This window comes from Nelumbo nucifera, chromosome 6, assembly GCF_055504915.1.
Source record: "Nelumbo nucifera cultivar China Antique chromosome 6, China Antique-T2T, whole genome shotgun sequence".
NCBI lineage: Eukaryota > Viridiplantae > Streptophyta > Magnoliopsida > Proteales > Nelumbonaceae > Nelumbo > Nelumbo nucifera.
In genome coordinates this window covers 13,057,896-13,072,125 of record NC_142654.1, presented here as the reverse complement: position 1 = coordinate 13,072,125, position 14,230 = coordinate 13,057,896, and the positions used below count along the sequence as shown (strand labels likewise).

Genomic DNA, 14,230 nt, shown 5'->3' with positions numbered 1-14,230 from the left:
TTTGCATTGTACACATTTATATTTATACTACTTCAAAACTAAGCTTTGGAAGGTGTACAAATACAAATACATAGTGCAAAATTGAGAAATTTTTATATATTTGCTCAGTTTGGAAAGAGTATAAATACAAATATGCATAGTATAAATACAAAATAGGGAAATTTATTATTTGCTCCACCTCATAATTTTTTATTGATTTTTTAATGTTATTTACCAATAACTCCACCATGATTCATTACTGGCCCCTCCCCTTGAATTTGTATTCAAGGTTTTGCACTCTATATATTTGAATTTGTACCAGAAAATACAAATATGTAGAATGCAAAACCTTAGGCTTTGCACTCTACATAATTGTATTCGTACTTCTTCCAAACTGAACCTTAGGCTCAGTTTGGAAGGAGTACAAATACAAATAGGTAGATTGCAAAAACTTTGTATTTTGTATGTATTTGCATTATATATATTTATATTTGTACTTCTTTCATACTGAGCCTTAGGAGTCCATTCATAGCCCTGATTTTATCTATGGCCCTGTTTAGGATGGCTTTTACACTTGGGGTGAATTGTGTTAATTGAACCACTTTGGTTAAACATATTCTAAATAAAGTACTCAGATTAACTTCATATTATGGTTACAATTCTAATGTTCCAAAACTCATGTTAGCTTTTTGGATTTTCACCGATCACAACTTCAAATATATCCATGTGGGCCCAATTAGCAATATATTTAACTAAGATTTTAACAAATGAACAATTCAAACATGATGGTAAATTAGTAAAATATCAGTAGATTTAATATTGATTTTTAAAATATCTCTAAGTTTTTCTCATATTCTTATAATCCTAGGATCCCACAATTCCATTTATAAAAAACCACAAAACTGTCAATTCAATTCTTAAATACCCCCAAATTCTTATAATCCTATTTGTAAAATATCCACAAATTAAATTATTTTTAGGTGATTACCTTGGAATGAAGAAAAATTAGGAATTCCTGGTCCCCATTAAGGAATGGGTGCCATGCCCCAAACCCGCTCTACCACCGAGGACAAGATGAGGATGAAATAGAATATCTTGACCACAAAGATGAGAGATAGTGAGGAATGTCCCATCTATGTATCGCAGAGGCCCCGCTAATATTTAATTAAGATTTTAACAAATGTTCAACCCAAATAGACCCCAAGTCCTGTCAGTGTCAACATATATATAAAACCACTTCACATGAGGGCCTCTAAGCGAATGTGGTGGGCTCATGGGCAGGCCGGCCGCCAGTGAAATTCCGTGAGAAAACAGTCTGAAATGGTTAAGAATGCTGATTATATTAATATAATGACACTTTAAACCAACTCAGACGATACTACTACGTTAGGCCTTTTGGTGGGAATATCTTTTCCCATCTCTTTCCATCACTGTTTTCAAAACCGGATCAGACCGGACGGTTGGACCGAAAAATCGGGAATCGGTCATTTTTATCGGTTCCATTTTTCTTCAAAACCGTTTTTTCCCTTAAAATCGTTGACTTTGGTTAGCAAATCGTTGAATCGATTGATTAATCGTTCGAACGGTTTTGATCGTATTTCAACTTTTTTTATTTTTTTTGTCAGAACAAACCAACCATTTGGGTTGAACGGTCAGAGAGTTCGAACCGATAACGGACCCCTAACCGGTTTGATCACCGGTTCGTTTTTAAAAACCATGCTTTCCATGCATTGAAAAAGGTTTTCTCATTTTTTTTTTAACTTTAGTTTTGCGTTGTTGTCGTGATGATGATGGGAAGAAAGGGGTGGAGTTCTCCACGTCTCTCCTCAGCCCGTTTTCAATCTTGTAAAGTTTTGAGATATATCTTCGTCATTCCTTTCGGCAAAAGTTGTTTTGGATTTTTGTCCAATAACAAACAAACAAAACCAAGACACATTTCAAGCCTTTTCTATAGTTTTTGTATATTTTAAATAAAGTTTTTAGTCAAACATAGGGCTCCAAACTGAAACTGTACTGTTTGTCTGAATTCAAATCTGATCCGGTTTAGGGTCACCCAAACTCGACCCCGACCCATTCGGTTGTCTCTTATCCAATCTGATATGATCCGATCCAATATGTACTTATATCTGCATAAAACTTTATATCACACCTCTTAGTAAAAATATTAGTAAAGTTAGCTTGAATGTTTGATGCTTGATCATAGATTTAAATCTTATACAAATCATTCTCATACATGAATAAGCCTTGTCTCAATTAGACATGTTCAAGGGCCGGATCGGGCTTGGCTGGGTTTGGATCAAGTTTTCTTTATTAACAAAAAATTGTCCAAATCCAAGCCCAAACCTGATCTGGCTTGATATATTAATAATATATTATAAAATATATAGCATTAATATATATAATATTATGGGGCTCAGGTCAGGCTTATTTTAAAAATCCAAATCTCAGCCCTAAAAATAGTCAAACCCGGTTCTTTAAGCCAAAGTTCATGTCCGCGGATTTAAAATTTGTCCAAGCTCAATAAAAAATGAACTGGGTGGGCATAGCCGGTCAGATTACTAAGCTCATGAATAGGTTTAATCCCAACTATAGTGGGTTGGTTATATAAATCCTGTTTAATATAATATATCTATTGTGTTTTTTTTTCTTTTTTAAAATTATATATTCATTCTTTAATTACGAGTGTTTAAATTATGGGAAAATCTATGATGCGGAAAAGATATAATATCGAAAGAGTTTTGACCAATCAAACCCCACCCATGAATTTTGATAAATAACACTTGATTGACTACCACTTTTTTTATACTACTTGATTGGTCAAAGAGTAGAATTTGAAAACTAATGTTGCATTAGCGTTTGTCAGATCTTCTAACAGTTCAACAGATCTGTGGAATTTCTAAGTGAGAGCTGATCTTTGAACACGAAAATCATTTGACCCACCTGTTGCACCCGGACTTCTCGTGCATATTTATATGTCTTTATTCATGACGAGATGTTTTCCATGCACATCTTCAAGTGATATGGAGTTCCGATATCTGCAAGTAAAAGTTCTGCTTATATAGCATCCAATCATATATGGGGAATTTTTCTCATACATTTATGTTAAATTCATGTGGAGATGTTCCCAATGTAGGTTTTGATATAGGCACACATGGCAGGCCATGGATTGTGTCAGGTGGCATTGGCCGGATGGAATCCTGGCCGTCCATCTCTAACTGCCTCCAACCACTCTATGGTAAGGTCAGCTATAAAAGGGGGGTGTCCAAACCTCTTCAGAGTTCTTAAGGATTAAGCCCTGAGTTCTCGTCTCAAGCCTGGTCCGACCCCTCTTTAGCACTTGACTAACATGTATTCGCCCCTGAGCTAATACCCAGGGCCTCTGACATATTCTCTTTTCCTGCTCACATGTTGGATCTATTGGCCTTGGACATCAGTGAATTTCGTTTGTTGCCCTCGGCCCCATCTTTGGCAACAAGAGCTTTCATATAGAGCTTTTTCTTAGTTGCAAAGAATCCCATTCAGATGTGAGGTGGGTGTAAAGGAAATCCAGATTCCTTCCAATCTGCTGGACTGGTTGTAATGCAGCATAAGAAATTTTTTAAGCCTTCAGTTCCTTGTTATGGTTGATTTAGATCCCTGGGTGCCAGCCTTGAGGTAGGACTGAGATTCAACTCTGGTTCTAATCACTGATTGGATGGCAGTGGAATTTGCTTTATTGAGTTGCAAATGAACTAAATTCCGCGGAATTCAAATAATTAAAGCCTCAGCTTCCAAGGAAATTGACATTCCAACATCTGCATGTTTCTCTTTCAAATTTTAATTTTGTAGCCAAATCCAGGAATACATCAATTGGGAGTGTTTTGTTTGTTGTGAAATTCCCAACTAAGAGCCCATTGATGGATGGGTTCTCATAAAAGGACTGCCAACCAAATTTGCTTCAGTAAATTAAAAAACCATCACAAAAATCTTTCATGCTTTGTCATTATCTTCCTGCTTTAGCTATTTTTCACCATCGTCATTATTCTAAATTAGCCCATTTTGTCTTGTTCTTTTTTTATCGGACAATATAATCAAATAGTATTCAATCCAACTTCAGTTTGGGAAGAGTGCAAATATACATAAGTTCTGTATTTTTATCAAACTGAGCCTAAGGCATCATTCTTTGTGTGGTTGATACACAACAGTGCAAATTTCCCATCAGTCTTGCAACTGTATCTGATCAGTCTTGTGAGAGTAGAAGAACAATCGGCCAATACCTTTACTAGTGATTTGCAAAACCTAAAAAATGCAAAAAAAAATAAAAAATAAAACACCATTTATCGAGGTGTTTTAAACCGGAATAGTGATCGTAACTTGGTCGCCACCGGAAAGGAAGGCAAATGCAAACAGACTGTCGCAATATCTCCAGTGGGAAGAAGAGAGAGATGGGAGTTCATTTTTATCTCAAAGATGACTACCAAATGTGTGCAAAATTGGACCAGAAGAGTGCAATACAACATTGGTTCAGCGTTTACACGGTAAACAAACATGGCATAAAGGACAAAGCTACAAGTCATTCAGTTAAGTCACTTCAGTTGTTGCCAAACAGCCCCTAAGTTCTTGAAGAAGGTATGAAGTCATGCTCACCGAATCATCAACATGTTAGGTGAGGAGGTACTTGAATTTGTATTTATTCTCTAACTGAATGGATTAGTTCAATGTAAAAAGCTTAAGCTGTTAGGCGAAGTCCCTGTATAGGTTTTCCTTCTCTAACAATATAGCTTTGAAATTTGCAAAAGCTAAAAAGCTGCATTAAACCATAGGCAGTGAGTCAGTGTAGTAGCAGATTGCTACTGTCATCAGCTTCACGTTGGAGGATTAATGTAAGTAGATTTTCTAACATTTTCCCCTTTCAATTCCATGATCTAATTGATTTTTGTTTGGAAAGTTACAGAAGTCTTCCTTGTTAAATTCTCAAATCTTTTTGAGAAAGACTTCCAACCAATACAAATGTATTTTCTAATTTAAGCCATCAATTCCCCGAACAAGGGTGCCCCTTAATTTGGGCAAGGGGTCCTCTAAGTGAAAAGGACAAAAGCACTTGACAACAATGGCTCTTTGATCTTTTTTTGAAAAGAAGAAGATCCGCCATTAACCAAAATCAAAGAGCAATTAAGCAAATCACTAAACTACCACTTATTTTGATGGAGATATATTTCAGTGGTCGATCTTTATTGATCTCTACCACCATTATTGATGTGTATCACCAACCCACTTGTTTGTTATTTTCTCCATCAACCAAAACTCAGCCAATCCACCTCTCATTCAGTGTCCCAGCAAAATAATTGGATCGGTCCTGATTCAATAAAATCAGGTGGAGTCTGTATGATGTTACTAAGACTGTATTTGGTCTGAAAAAAAAGGTAGAGAAAGGAAGAAAAACCTACACAGCTTAAGGTAGGTTTTCCTACCTTTTAATTTCTTTCAAACCAAACACAGCCTAAGGGTGTCGGCCCATCCTGAAGGCTGGGCTGGGCTGAAGTTTCCTACTCTTGAGGTCCTCATGACGAATTCCCTCTATGACTCCATGTGGCACATGAATATCAGTGGCCCTGAAAACCAATATGTATCGTACGATACACACCGATACATCATCGTGATACTTTTGAATCTTGCTATAAATAGATTTGATTTTTGCTCTTGTGCTTTTTACAATTTTCCAAATGCATGTCATGGATGATGTAAAATGACCTCCATGGGCTAACCCTAGCCACCTTTATCATAGCGATGTTGACATTGTTCCGACCTATCTTCGTAGCTTTGTATGCAAGAACGCTATCGATGTGGCAATTGTTTTTGTTTTCAAATAACAAAACTAACCATGATGTCAAACACCCCTTTAGTTTGAAGAGTTCAAATCTGCTCACCACAACACATTGCTAGCCACATAATGAACTTGATTGAGTTGATAGGATTAGGATTTGGATAATTAGTTCGATTGAATGGGATGATATTTCTTTGTTCCTAAATGTTCCAAATTAAACAACTTCACTATTTCATATTCTATTGACCTTTATTTCCTCTCTGTTTGTTTAGATACTTTCATTTTGACTAGGATTGATCCACAATTTTCTGTTCCTTGTAGTAGTCAAGACAAGAGTGGCATGTTCGATCCGCCCCATGCATCCTCTTTTGATTAAGATTTTTTTTTTTTCTTGTGAGGACCTTTTTCATAACTAAAAGCCAAAGAAATAACTTAGTTTTCAGCTTGATATTAAAAGTTTTCTGATGAAACTCTTTATTTATTAATCCTTCTATCTTTCATTATAGGCTCGGGGTGGAGCCGATTTAAAAAAGGTTGAGAGGCCCCAAATAAACCCTGTTATCTGTCCAGAAATATTGAACCTTACTTCCCTTTCCTATACTCCATGTTAGGCCTTTCATAACAATATCCCAAGCTCCAAAACCTCCAGCAAATGAAGACTTCATTTTTGGGCTCAGATGGAATTTATTAAGTATGATGTCTGAAAAGTTAAGAAGCTATTATTAAACTCTAAAGTCGAAAAGGAAGGCAGAAATGATTTTTTTTTTCAGTTGCTCTGAAAAAAATAAATAAAAAAATAAGATTGTTTGGGTTGGAGCAATTCTCCAACGTTTGAAATTGTGAAAGTTACTATTTTACTTCTAAAAATAGATTATTTTCATCCAAAATTTTAATAAATTAATAAAATAATAATAAAAGCATATAAAGCATTAAAATGACATTTAAAATAATAAAAACAAATTAAATCGTTGCAGAAAATTAAAAAAAAAAAAAAAAGAGTACCAATGGATAACAGTGTAGGAAGAATAATGGTCAAACGGAGAAAGAAGGTATATAGGGGGGACGACGAGTAGCAAGTCATTTTTGAAATTATTATGGGCATTTCAATCATTGACCAACATCTAAAATGTGTTTGGCCGCATTCCATGATATGCCAATGACTGAACGTTTCCGATCTGAATATTACATTCAGACACACCGTTTAGATGCCATTTAAGCCATATCAAACACAACCTTAGAAGTTCTCTTTCAAGTATTAGGCTGAATTTGGCATTCCTTATTTTGAGGACTTATCTCCTTTTTTACAGTTAAAATGTTTCTATGAACACTTACTGCTGCTTTTGGAAACAATACAAATATGTAGCGTAAAATAGTTCATATAAATTGTAAAATTGGGTTAATTTTGCACTGACAAATTTACTTTCTTACCAAACAGATTTTTAGCTGTAATAGATGCAAACATGAATTCCAATCAAGCATATGTTTTTTTTTTTTAATCAAAAACCCACTTGAATGCAAATTTACTTCTTTTTTATTGATGTACTTTTACATCTTATTATCAATGTAAATATGCATTGGTCTGTCATTTGTCAATGCATAAATGTAATGTTGCCAAACACAAGCAAAAGTGAACCAGAGTGCATATTTACCCTGAACCGGGATTTACACTCCATTTGCATTGTTTCCAAACGCAGCAGCCTAAGTGACAAATTAGCTTAACCTAAAAATTTTCTTCCTCCATTAAAATTCTCCATCCAAGCTTGGTTATGCTTGTAGCATTCCTAAATCTAAACCCACAAATGAAATTGGTTTTCAAATGTTTCCCAATTCTCCATCGAGGGATGATCGAATGGTGTGAAAGGTCGATTTGGCTTCCCTCCTGTAATACTAGTTAGCTAGCAAGCAAACCCATGGGGTTAAATAAAAATTTGGATAGGTTTGGATTGGAAAATTTAGATTTTAACATCAGTTTGGTTCCAGGCCAAGGTCAGGTGGCCCTTAACCCCACCCAATTCATCCAATTTATACCATGTTTTATTAGAGAAGGTCAACAGAGTTCAAAAGATATTTAATAGGAAATAAAGGATTTAATGAGGGAAGGGGAGATGTTACAAAAATTGATTATTGAAGAGAGAGTGGGAGATTAAGAATGATTTTATTATAGAAGAATAATAGTAGATTTTAATAGAAAAAAATTAAGACTTAAGAGAGCTTTTAATATTTCACGTGTGTGAAAGAGAGAAGGGGAGAGACCCTTGGCCTCCACATTCCCCTCTTTCTATATATATATATATATATATATATGCTAGTGGTGACCTGTGTGATGCACGGGTTACTGTTTAAAAATATATTTTTAAGGAAAAAATTAAGTAATAGTGATTCACCAAAGCTTTTATATATTTTTAACTCTTTACATATAAAATAGTAGAAAACATAATTTCCTTTTCTTTCTTAATAATTGAGCTTAAAACTTATTCCTTTTTATATAACTTATATATTATGAGAAGTACATGTCATTCTTACCCCTAGTAAAGTGAGGACAGACTCTCAATTACCACATCGGCAAAAAGATAAAGAGCCATAATGAGGCTGGGGTGCTAATAGATGCAAGCCAACTATAGTGTAAAAACATAAGGCAACGTTTAAAATATTGACAAATGTGTGGATATGTGGAATATAATGAGTCACAATAAGCATTTAATTTCAAGAAACAGGCAATTGGAGGAAACAAGAATTTGACGTTCCCCAAATGTCTCATGCACATAAATCCAAACATTGATATTTTTTAGTATTTATTTGATAAATGTTGAAATTAAACAGTGGTTTCATGCACAATAAACACCACCAACACTTATTTGACACTAATGCTGCGGTTTTTTTCTAATAACACCCAGGGAACCAAACATAGCTTACTTCATCAAGGAAGAAAAAGCTACTCATTGCAAGTGAATGAAACGCAAATTGTGGGGGATTGTAACGTCCGTGCCTCCCAGCGCCCAAGATTGCCATGTCGTCCATGGAAAGTGTTACTCATTGCAAGTGAAATCACTGATCAAGAGAATAGAGTCGGTTCGAAAAAACAGTTTTTTTCATTCTCACGCCTTCCCCATGATGTTTGCGTCTCCTGGCAACTCTTGCTTCAGCCCTCGGCCACGTCTGACTACAGTAGAGACGGTCTATATGCGTGATCATTGAGGTGTAATCACTCCAAACGTAGCCTCTTTCTTCGAAACTCTCAAGTCAAGACTGATATGGCTAGTCTAGACTCTAGTCAGTCCAATTTGTTAATTTTGTTGTAAGACTAACGAGGCTGAAATTCTGACCACAGAATGAACCCAGAATAGAATCCAAGGTCAGCGTCCTACTCTTATGCCCATGAATCCTTTGTGGATGATTCTCAAGATTATGAACGAGTACACCGTAACACCGGGACTGCAGCCATGCGCGAGGACTACACATTGAAAGCATGCAAAACAAACCAAAATTCTAAAAGCCACAGATCAAGAAATACTTAGCAAAATCCTATAAACAAACCCAACGCTCCTCCAATACTCCCAGACCCTGACCTGGGAAAGAATGCTCTTCCCAAACAACATGAATTGGAATTATCGAAAAAAAAAAAAAAACAAAGAAACAAATCTGTTGCAGTGATTACAGCCAAAACCAATCCGTTGCCCAATCTTTCATGTGCATGCAATTTTAAATTGCCAACCAACCAAAAATATTACCCAATCTGAAATCAAAATCACATGCAATTTTAACATTTATTGCCAAATGCCAATACACTAAAGAAGTTTCGCCTACAATCCCTTGGTTTCTCGTAATCAAAGACAAGATGAAGCATCATGACTCAGTAGAGATCGCCTTCCTTGTGTGTATGAATCACACAGTCTGCTGTTGGATATGAGACACATGTTAGCACATACCCATTCTCCATCTGCTTGTCATCAAGGAAGGATCCGTCCGACTGGTCAACTGAACCTGACACCATCTGTCCAGCGCAGGTTGAGCATGCCCCAGCTCTGCACGAGTAGGGCAACTCCACGCCTGCACTCTCAGCTGAATCAAGGATATAAGTATCATCTGGAGCATCAATCACATGTTCTTCTCCATTTGGCCCAACCAGCTTCACCTTGTACACTGCCATTGCAGACACTCTAAAGCCAGAGGAAGCCTTCAGACCAAACAATTTAGAAGCACTCTTCAGAGAACCCAAAGAAGATCGACTCTTGATTAAGGTTCCAGCGCTTCTCTGGGTTGCACTTGTGAACATGCAAGTAGAGGGGAGGCTCACAGTCGACATGTTTGTACCTGTATTCAAGCACCCCAAACAGCAAAATTTGGTTCATTAATGAATACTTCATGCTACCCACATCCAAAGATCTCAGAGAGTACTACTTGGATGACCAATGAGCAATTATCTACTGAATGTGAAACAGTAAACAAACCTCGGCAGGTTGGAGGCATAATTTGCATCTAATTAATTGACAAGGAACCAGGGAACAACTCGTACATTTGCAGGTTGGATGCATAATTTGTTGATTTCACCCTTTCATTGAATACCATCATTGCAATCAGAACGGGCTCAGTTTCCAGTATAAGATATCCTTAGGCAGTGCATATCATTGAATGGTTTAGTGCCTGCTGGGCATGCATTCGTATCTCGTACCATGGATTTATATAGTAGTATCTAGCTGATATATGCCAAATTACAGTAGATGAAGATACGGAACCAAAATATCCATTTCTCTCTACTAAAAACGTGGCAAAATTTGATGTTCGGAGCTATATGAGAAGAAGCAAGCGAGTGGCTCTTTGCTCTTCACTCGAAGCTCCATTTTTCAACCTAGAAATGGTGTATTCCGGTAAACGTGCTCTCCCAAATAATTATGATATATTTTCCATGAAGACTAATTATGATGTGAATGTTAAATTGTTCTGTCTGATTTGATTTTTTATTTTTAATTTCTTTCCTTTCATTGACATATAGGCTCTGGTGGGATTCTACGAAGAGAAAGGATTTCAGACAGGAATTTTTCCGATGGATTTCACACAGGAAAGTTTTCAATTAATTTAAAAAAAAAAAAGATGAGATATTTTGAAAGGGCAAAGGAAGAGTGAGGGAACATGAGTGAGAACTTGTAAGTTTGTGTCTATTACTCATCTTATCTACTCCCTCCTGCAACCCCAATCTCCAGTGACTGATCTCCCCTGCAACCGGTACACTCCTGATCTTGTATTCTGTTACAGGCACCCACCGTCCTGTTTTTTTCCAATTCTTCAAATGCCCTCCTAGTAAAATCTTCCCCATTTAGGAAAAAATCCTAACCCTTCACGAACTGCTGCTTTCTTTTCTACTACCGTCAATCTCAATCCTCCTGTCAATGTTGTATGTTTCATGAAAAATGACATCTTCAGGAGCTTCTTCCACCAAATTCTTGCCATGCCACTTAATTTGGTTTTTGTTCTATAAGCGTTTCTTCTCTTGTACACTTCTGCATTAGATTGTTCTGTGCTTCCTTCTCGATTTTCCCCCACCTTCTCAATATGGTTTCCACCATTTTCAATGTCCAACTTTTCCTTATTTCCCCTTACTGTATTTATATGCAAGTATGTAACTAAGTAAACTACATAGAGACAAACTATTGGACCACCCATGAAACCATGTCACATACATTTTAGCCCCTATATGCCATATATATACATGAATGGATTGGGACATGGCACTCCTTACGAGGCCTTCATATCTCAGGCCTAGCCAAACAAAGATATTACCAGATGTAAAAGCTTTGGAAGCCCAAATGCTATATGCACCATCAACAGAACAGGTAATTCCATGTGGATACAAGCTAAAATTGTTAATAAGCAATAAACGCTTAACAGGCGCTCTTAAGGTTTTGTAGTACGATAACAATTAAAAAAGTAATGCAGCACAGTACCTGAACCACAATTCCAAACATTTACATCTAGGACGAATGCCCATATGGATATTCCAAAAAAAACTAGTGTGAGAAACACACAAATAATAAATTTCAAGAACCTACGATAACTGGAAAACTAGAAAAATAAGGGGAAAAACATAATGTATCTAAAACATCAAAATAAATCTCAGTGTATTCTAGGATATCCAATTCATACTGTTTCCAAAGAACATCCTTCAGATTACTCAAAAAAAAATGGAAAAAGAACAGAAAACCAATGGGGATATCTAAGAAATGCAATCTCCAGAATTACCACAACACCTTCAGCAGAGCTAGTCCTGCTTGTTCAAGCCAAGTAAATAAATTCAGGTTTGTTTGAGTAAAAGCAAGGGGAAAAGAATCAAATTTAAACAAACCTTCAATCTTTCCAAAGCATTATTTTATCGTCAACCAATAAGACTAATAATCATCTGCTTGAATAGCCATTACCTAATGTTGGTCCCAGCCATCTAGGGCCTTGGGAGTAGTACTGGACTGGGATACAGACCTAACCTTTGGCATTGTTTTGCACAAGGTGGCCCCTCTCAGACTGACAATCATCTGTGCCTGTATTTTTTGGATCCAACTACAGGTTTGGAAAAAAACACAAGAGAAGCTGGAAAGATAATATCTCTAAACGTATAGGTTAATCAAAGAACTCAACTTTTTATCCAAAGGATACATAGACACACATTTCGCTGCAGTTAAATTAGCGTTCTAATTGTAAGGTTTTGGTTCAAGGGTACGTCAATGTATAACAATATCGTAATTATTCTTCTGCAATGTAGTCCTGAATTACTTTTATGAGGATTATTTGTCCATGCTCATCCAGCCATAGGTAAAAACACCATAAATGATGAAAACAAAGGATAAATATAAAAGAACAAAGAAGACCATCCAAAACAATGAAGTGAAGAAAAAGAGAGATGTGGCACTGAATTAAAGATATCACAGGTATATTCATTGTGGAATTGATAGAACATAATGAGAATCAAATAAAACCAAAATAGGGAAGAAGAAAGGAGTAAATCCAAATACAACGACTTAAAAGACCAGGATATCTACATGCCAAATCATATAAAGACCATTTTTGCTTGTACTTCTAGACAGAACCTTTTTTTTTTTCTTTTCTATTCTAGTGTTCAAGATCACCGCCTGGGATTTTTAGACTGCACTCCACCTCGGAATTCTGATTTGAACTGCAGACCTACAACAATTCAAATTTATTAACACCTTAATTTTAACTTGTAAACGTCGATATTTAAACTGTTAAAGCTCCTTTGTTTCAACACAGAAGTTGCAGAAAAGTTTCCAATCTGCCAAAGAAAACGTCAGCCTAAGTGGAAATGATGTTTAGGAGAAGAGTCGTATTGGAAAAGGAGGTGGTGGTAGTAAGGAATCTAGAGAATCTTCAGCGGTAGATACGATCTTCTCTGATAATAAAACAAGTACGGTCTAGACTAAAAGAATCCATTTCCAGCGGCTAGAATAACTCCCAACAAATCAGATGCAAATGATTGTGACCCCTGAACAACCATACAGTCGTCCGATACCCTAAAGTCAAGGTAGATTCGTTGAAAGAAATTTTTAAATGCAGAATTACACATCAAGTCCAGAACAACAATATATAGAAAACTATGCCACCACCTCTGACTTGCCAAAAGTTGAAAAAAAAATAAAAGGAAATAAAAGATAGACCTGGATTACAGGAAAAAGGCAGGAAATCATTTCAAAGATTCATGTAAAGAAAAAAAAAAATAGATCAAAGACTAATCTTTTCTTTGTACCGATTTAAACAACGAAGATAATCTCTCCCTTCATGGCAAATCAACATATTCCTGCTGAAGGTACAGGGTTTAGGATTTCACGTTCCAAAAGCTACAGTTTCCATGATTTTTGGGAAACATCCAACGCTATCAGAACAAAATAAATATATTCCGTCCATAATAAACAAAAAAAAGGATCAGATACCAAACAGAAACGCAAACACAAACACTTCATTTACCAAGTTAAGCATCTGAGGCTCTAAAACCTAAACAGCTAGCTCCTACGCCATTAACAAGAAAAACAAACATCTGACACAGAACAAGTAGAGAAAGGTTCGAGTGATTACAATAAACAAACAGTAACAGAAGAAAGGAGATCTTACGAGAAAGAGCGATTCTTAGCTTTTCTTTCTCTTCTTCGTAATCCTCTATTCCTCTTGAGCTAAGCGCAGTATCCGAGAAAGAGAAAGAAGGCCGGGAATCAGGAGAGTTAGGTATGAAAATGAGTATTTATAGAGGAAAAAGTAGAGAGAGTGAAAGAGAAATGCCCTTTCACGCTCATGTGAGGCCGACGAAGAGAAAAGGGACAACAGAGCCCAAATCGGCCAATCCACAAACAGCCCCTTTGGTGATTTTCGTTTTCTTTAAATAAACTCCTTAATTACGTACGATGCCACTATCTTTGTGAAAATGACGCTTTCGCATGCGCGCCCCATGCTACA

At 36.3% G+C, this 14,230-nt stretch overlaps 1 protein-coding gene across 3 annotated transcripts; it reads right to left on the bottom strand.

Annotated features, from left to right (window-relative positions):
• Nucleotides 1–9,516: 9,516 nt before the first annotated feature.
• FD3 (ferredoxin 3) lies at nucleotides 9,517–14,031 on the bottom strand. Of its 3 annotated transcripts, XM_088890138.1 has the most exons (3): nucleotides 13,892–14,031; nucleotides 12,856–12,949; nucleotides 9,517–10,093 (listed from the first exon to the last, which is right to left on the bottom strand). In XM_088890138.1, the coding sequence occupies exon 3, from the start codon at nucleotides 10,083–10,085 to the stop codon at nucleotides 9,633–9,635; it is 453 nt and encodes a 150-aa protein (XP_088746264.1). In that variant the 5' UTR covers nucleotides 10,086–10,093; nucleotides 12,856–12,949; nucleotides 13,892–14,031; the 3' UTR covers nucleotides 9,517–9,632. The 3 variants fall into 3 exon arrangements, with proteins under 3 accessions (XP_088746264.1, XP_010244968.1, XP_088746263.1); XM_010246666.3 differs by lacking the exon at nucleotides 12,856–12,949 and having other exon boundaries at nucleotides 13,892–14,029; XM_088890137.1 differs by lacking the exons at nucleotides 12,856–12,949; nucleotides 13,892–14,031 and adding an exon at nucleotides 10,231–11,354.
• Nucleotides 14,032–14,230: the final 199 nt, after the last annotated feature.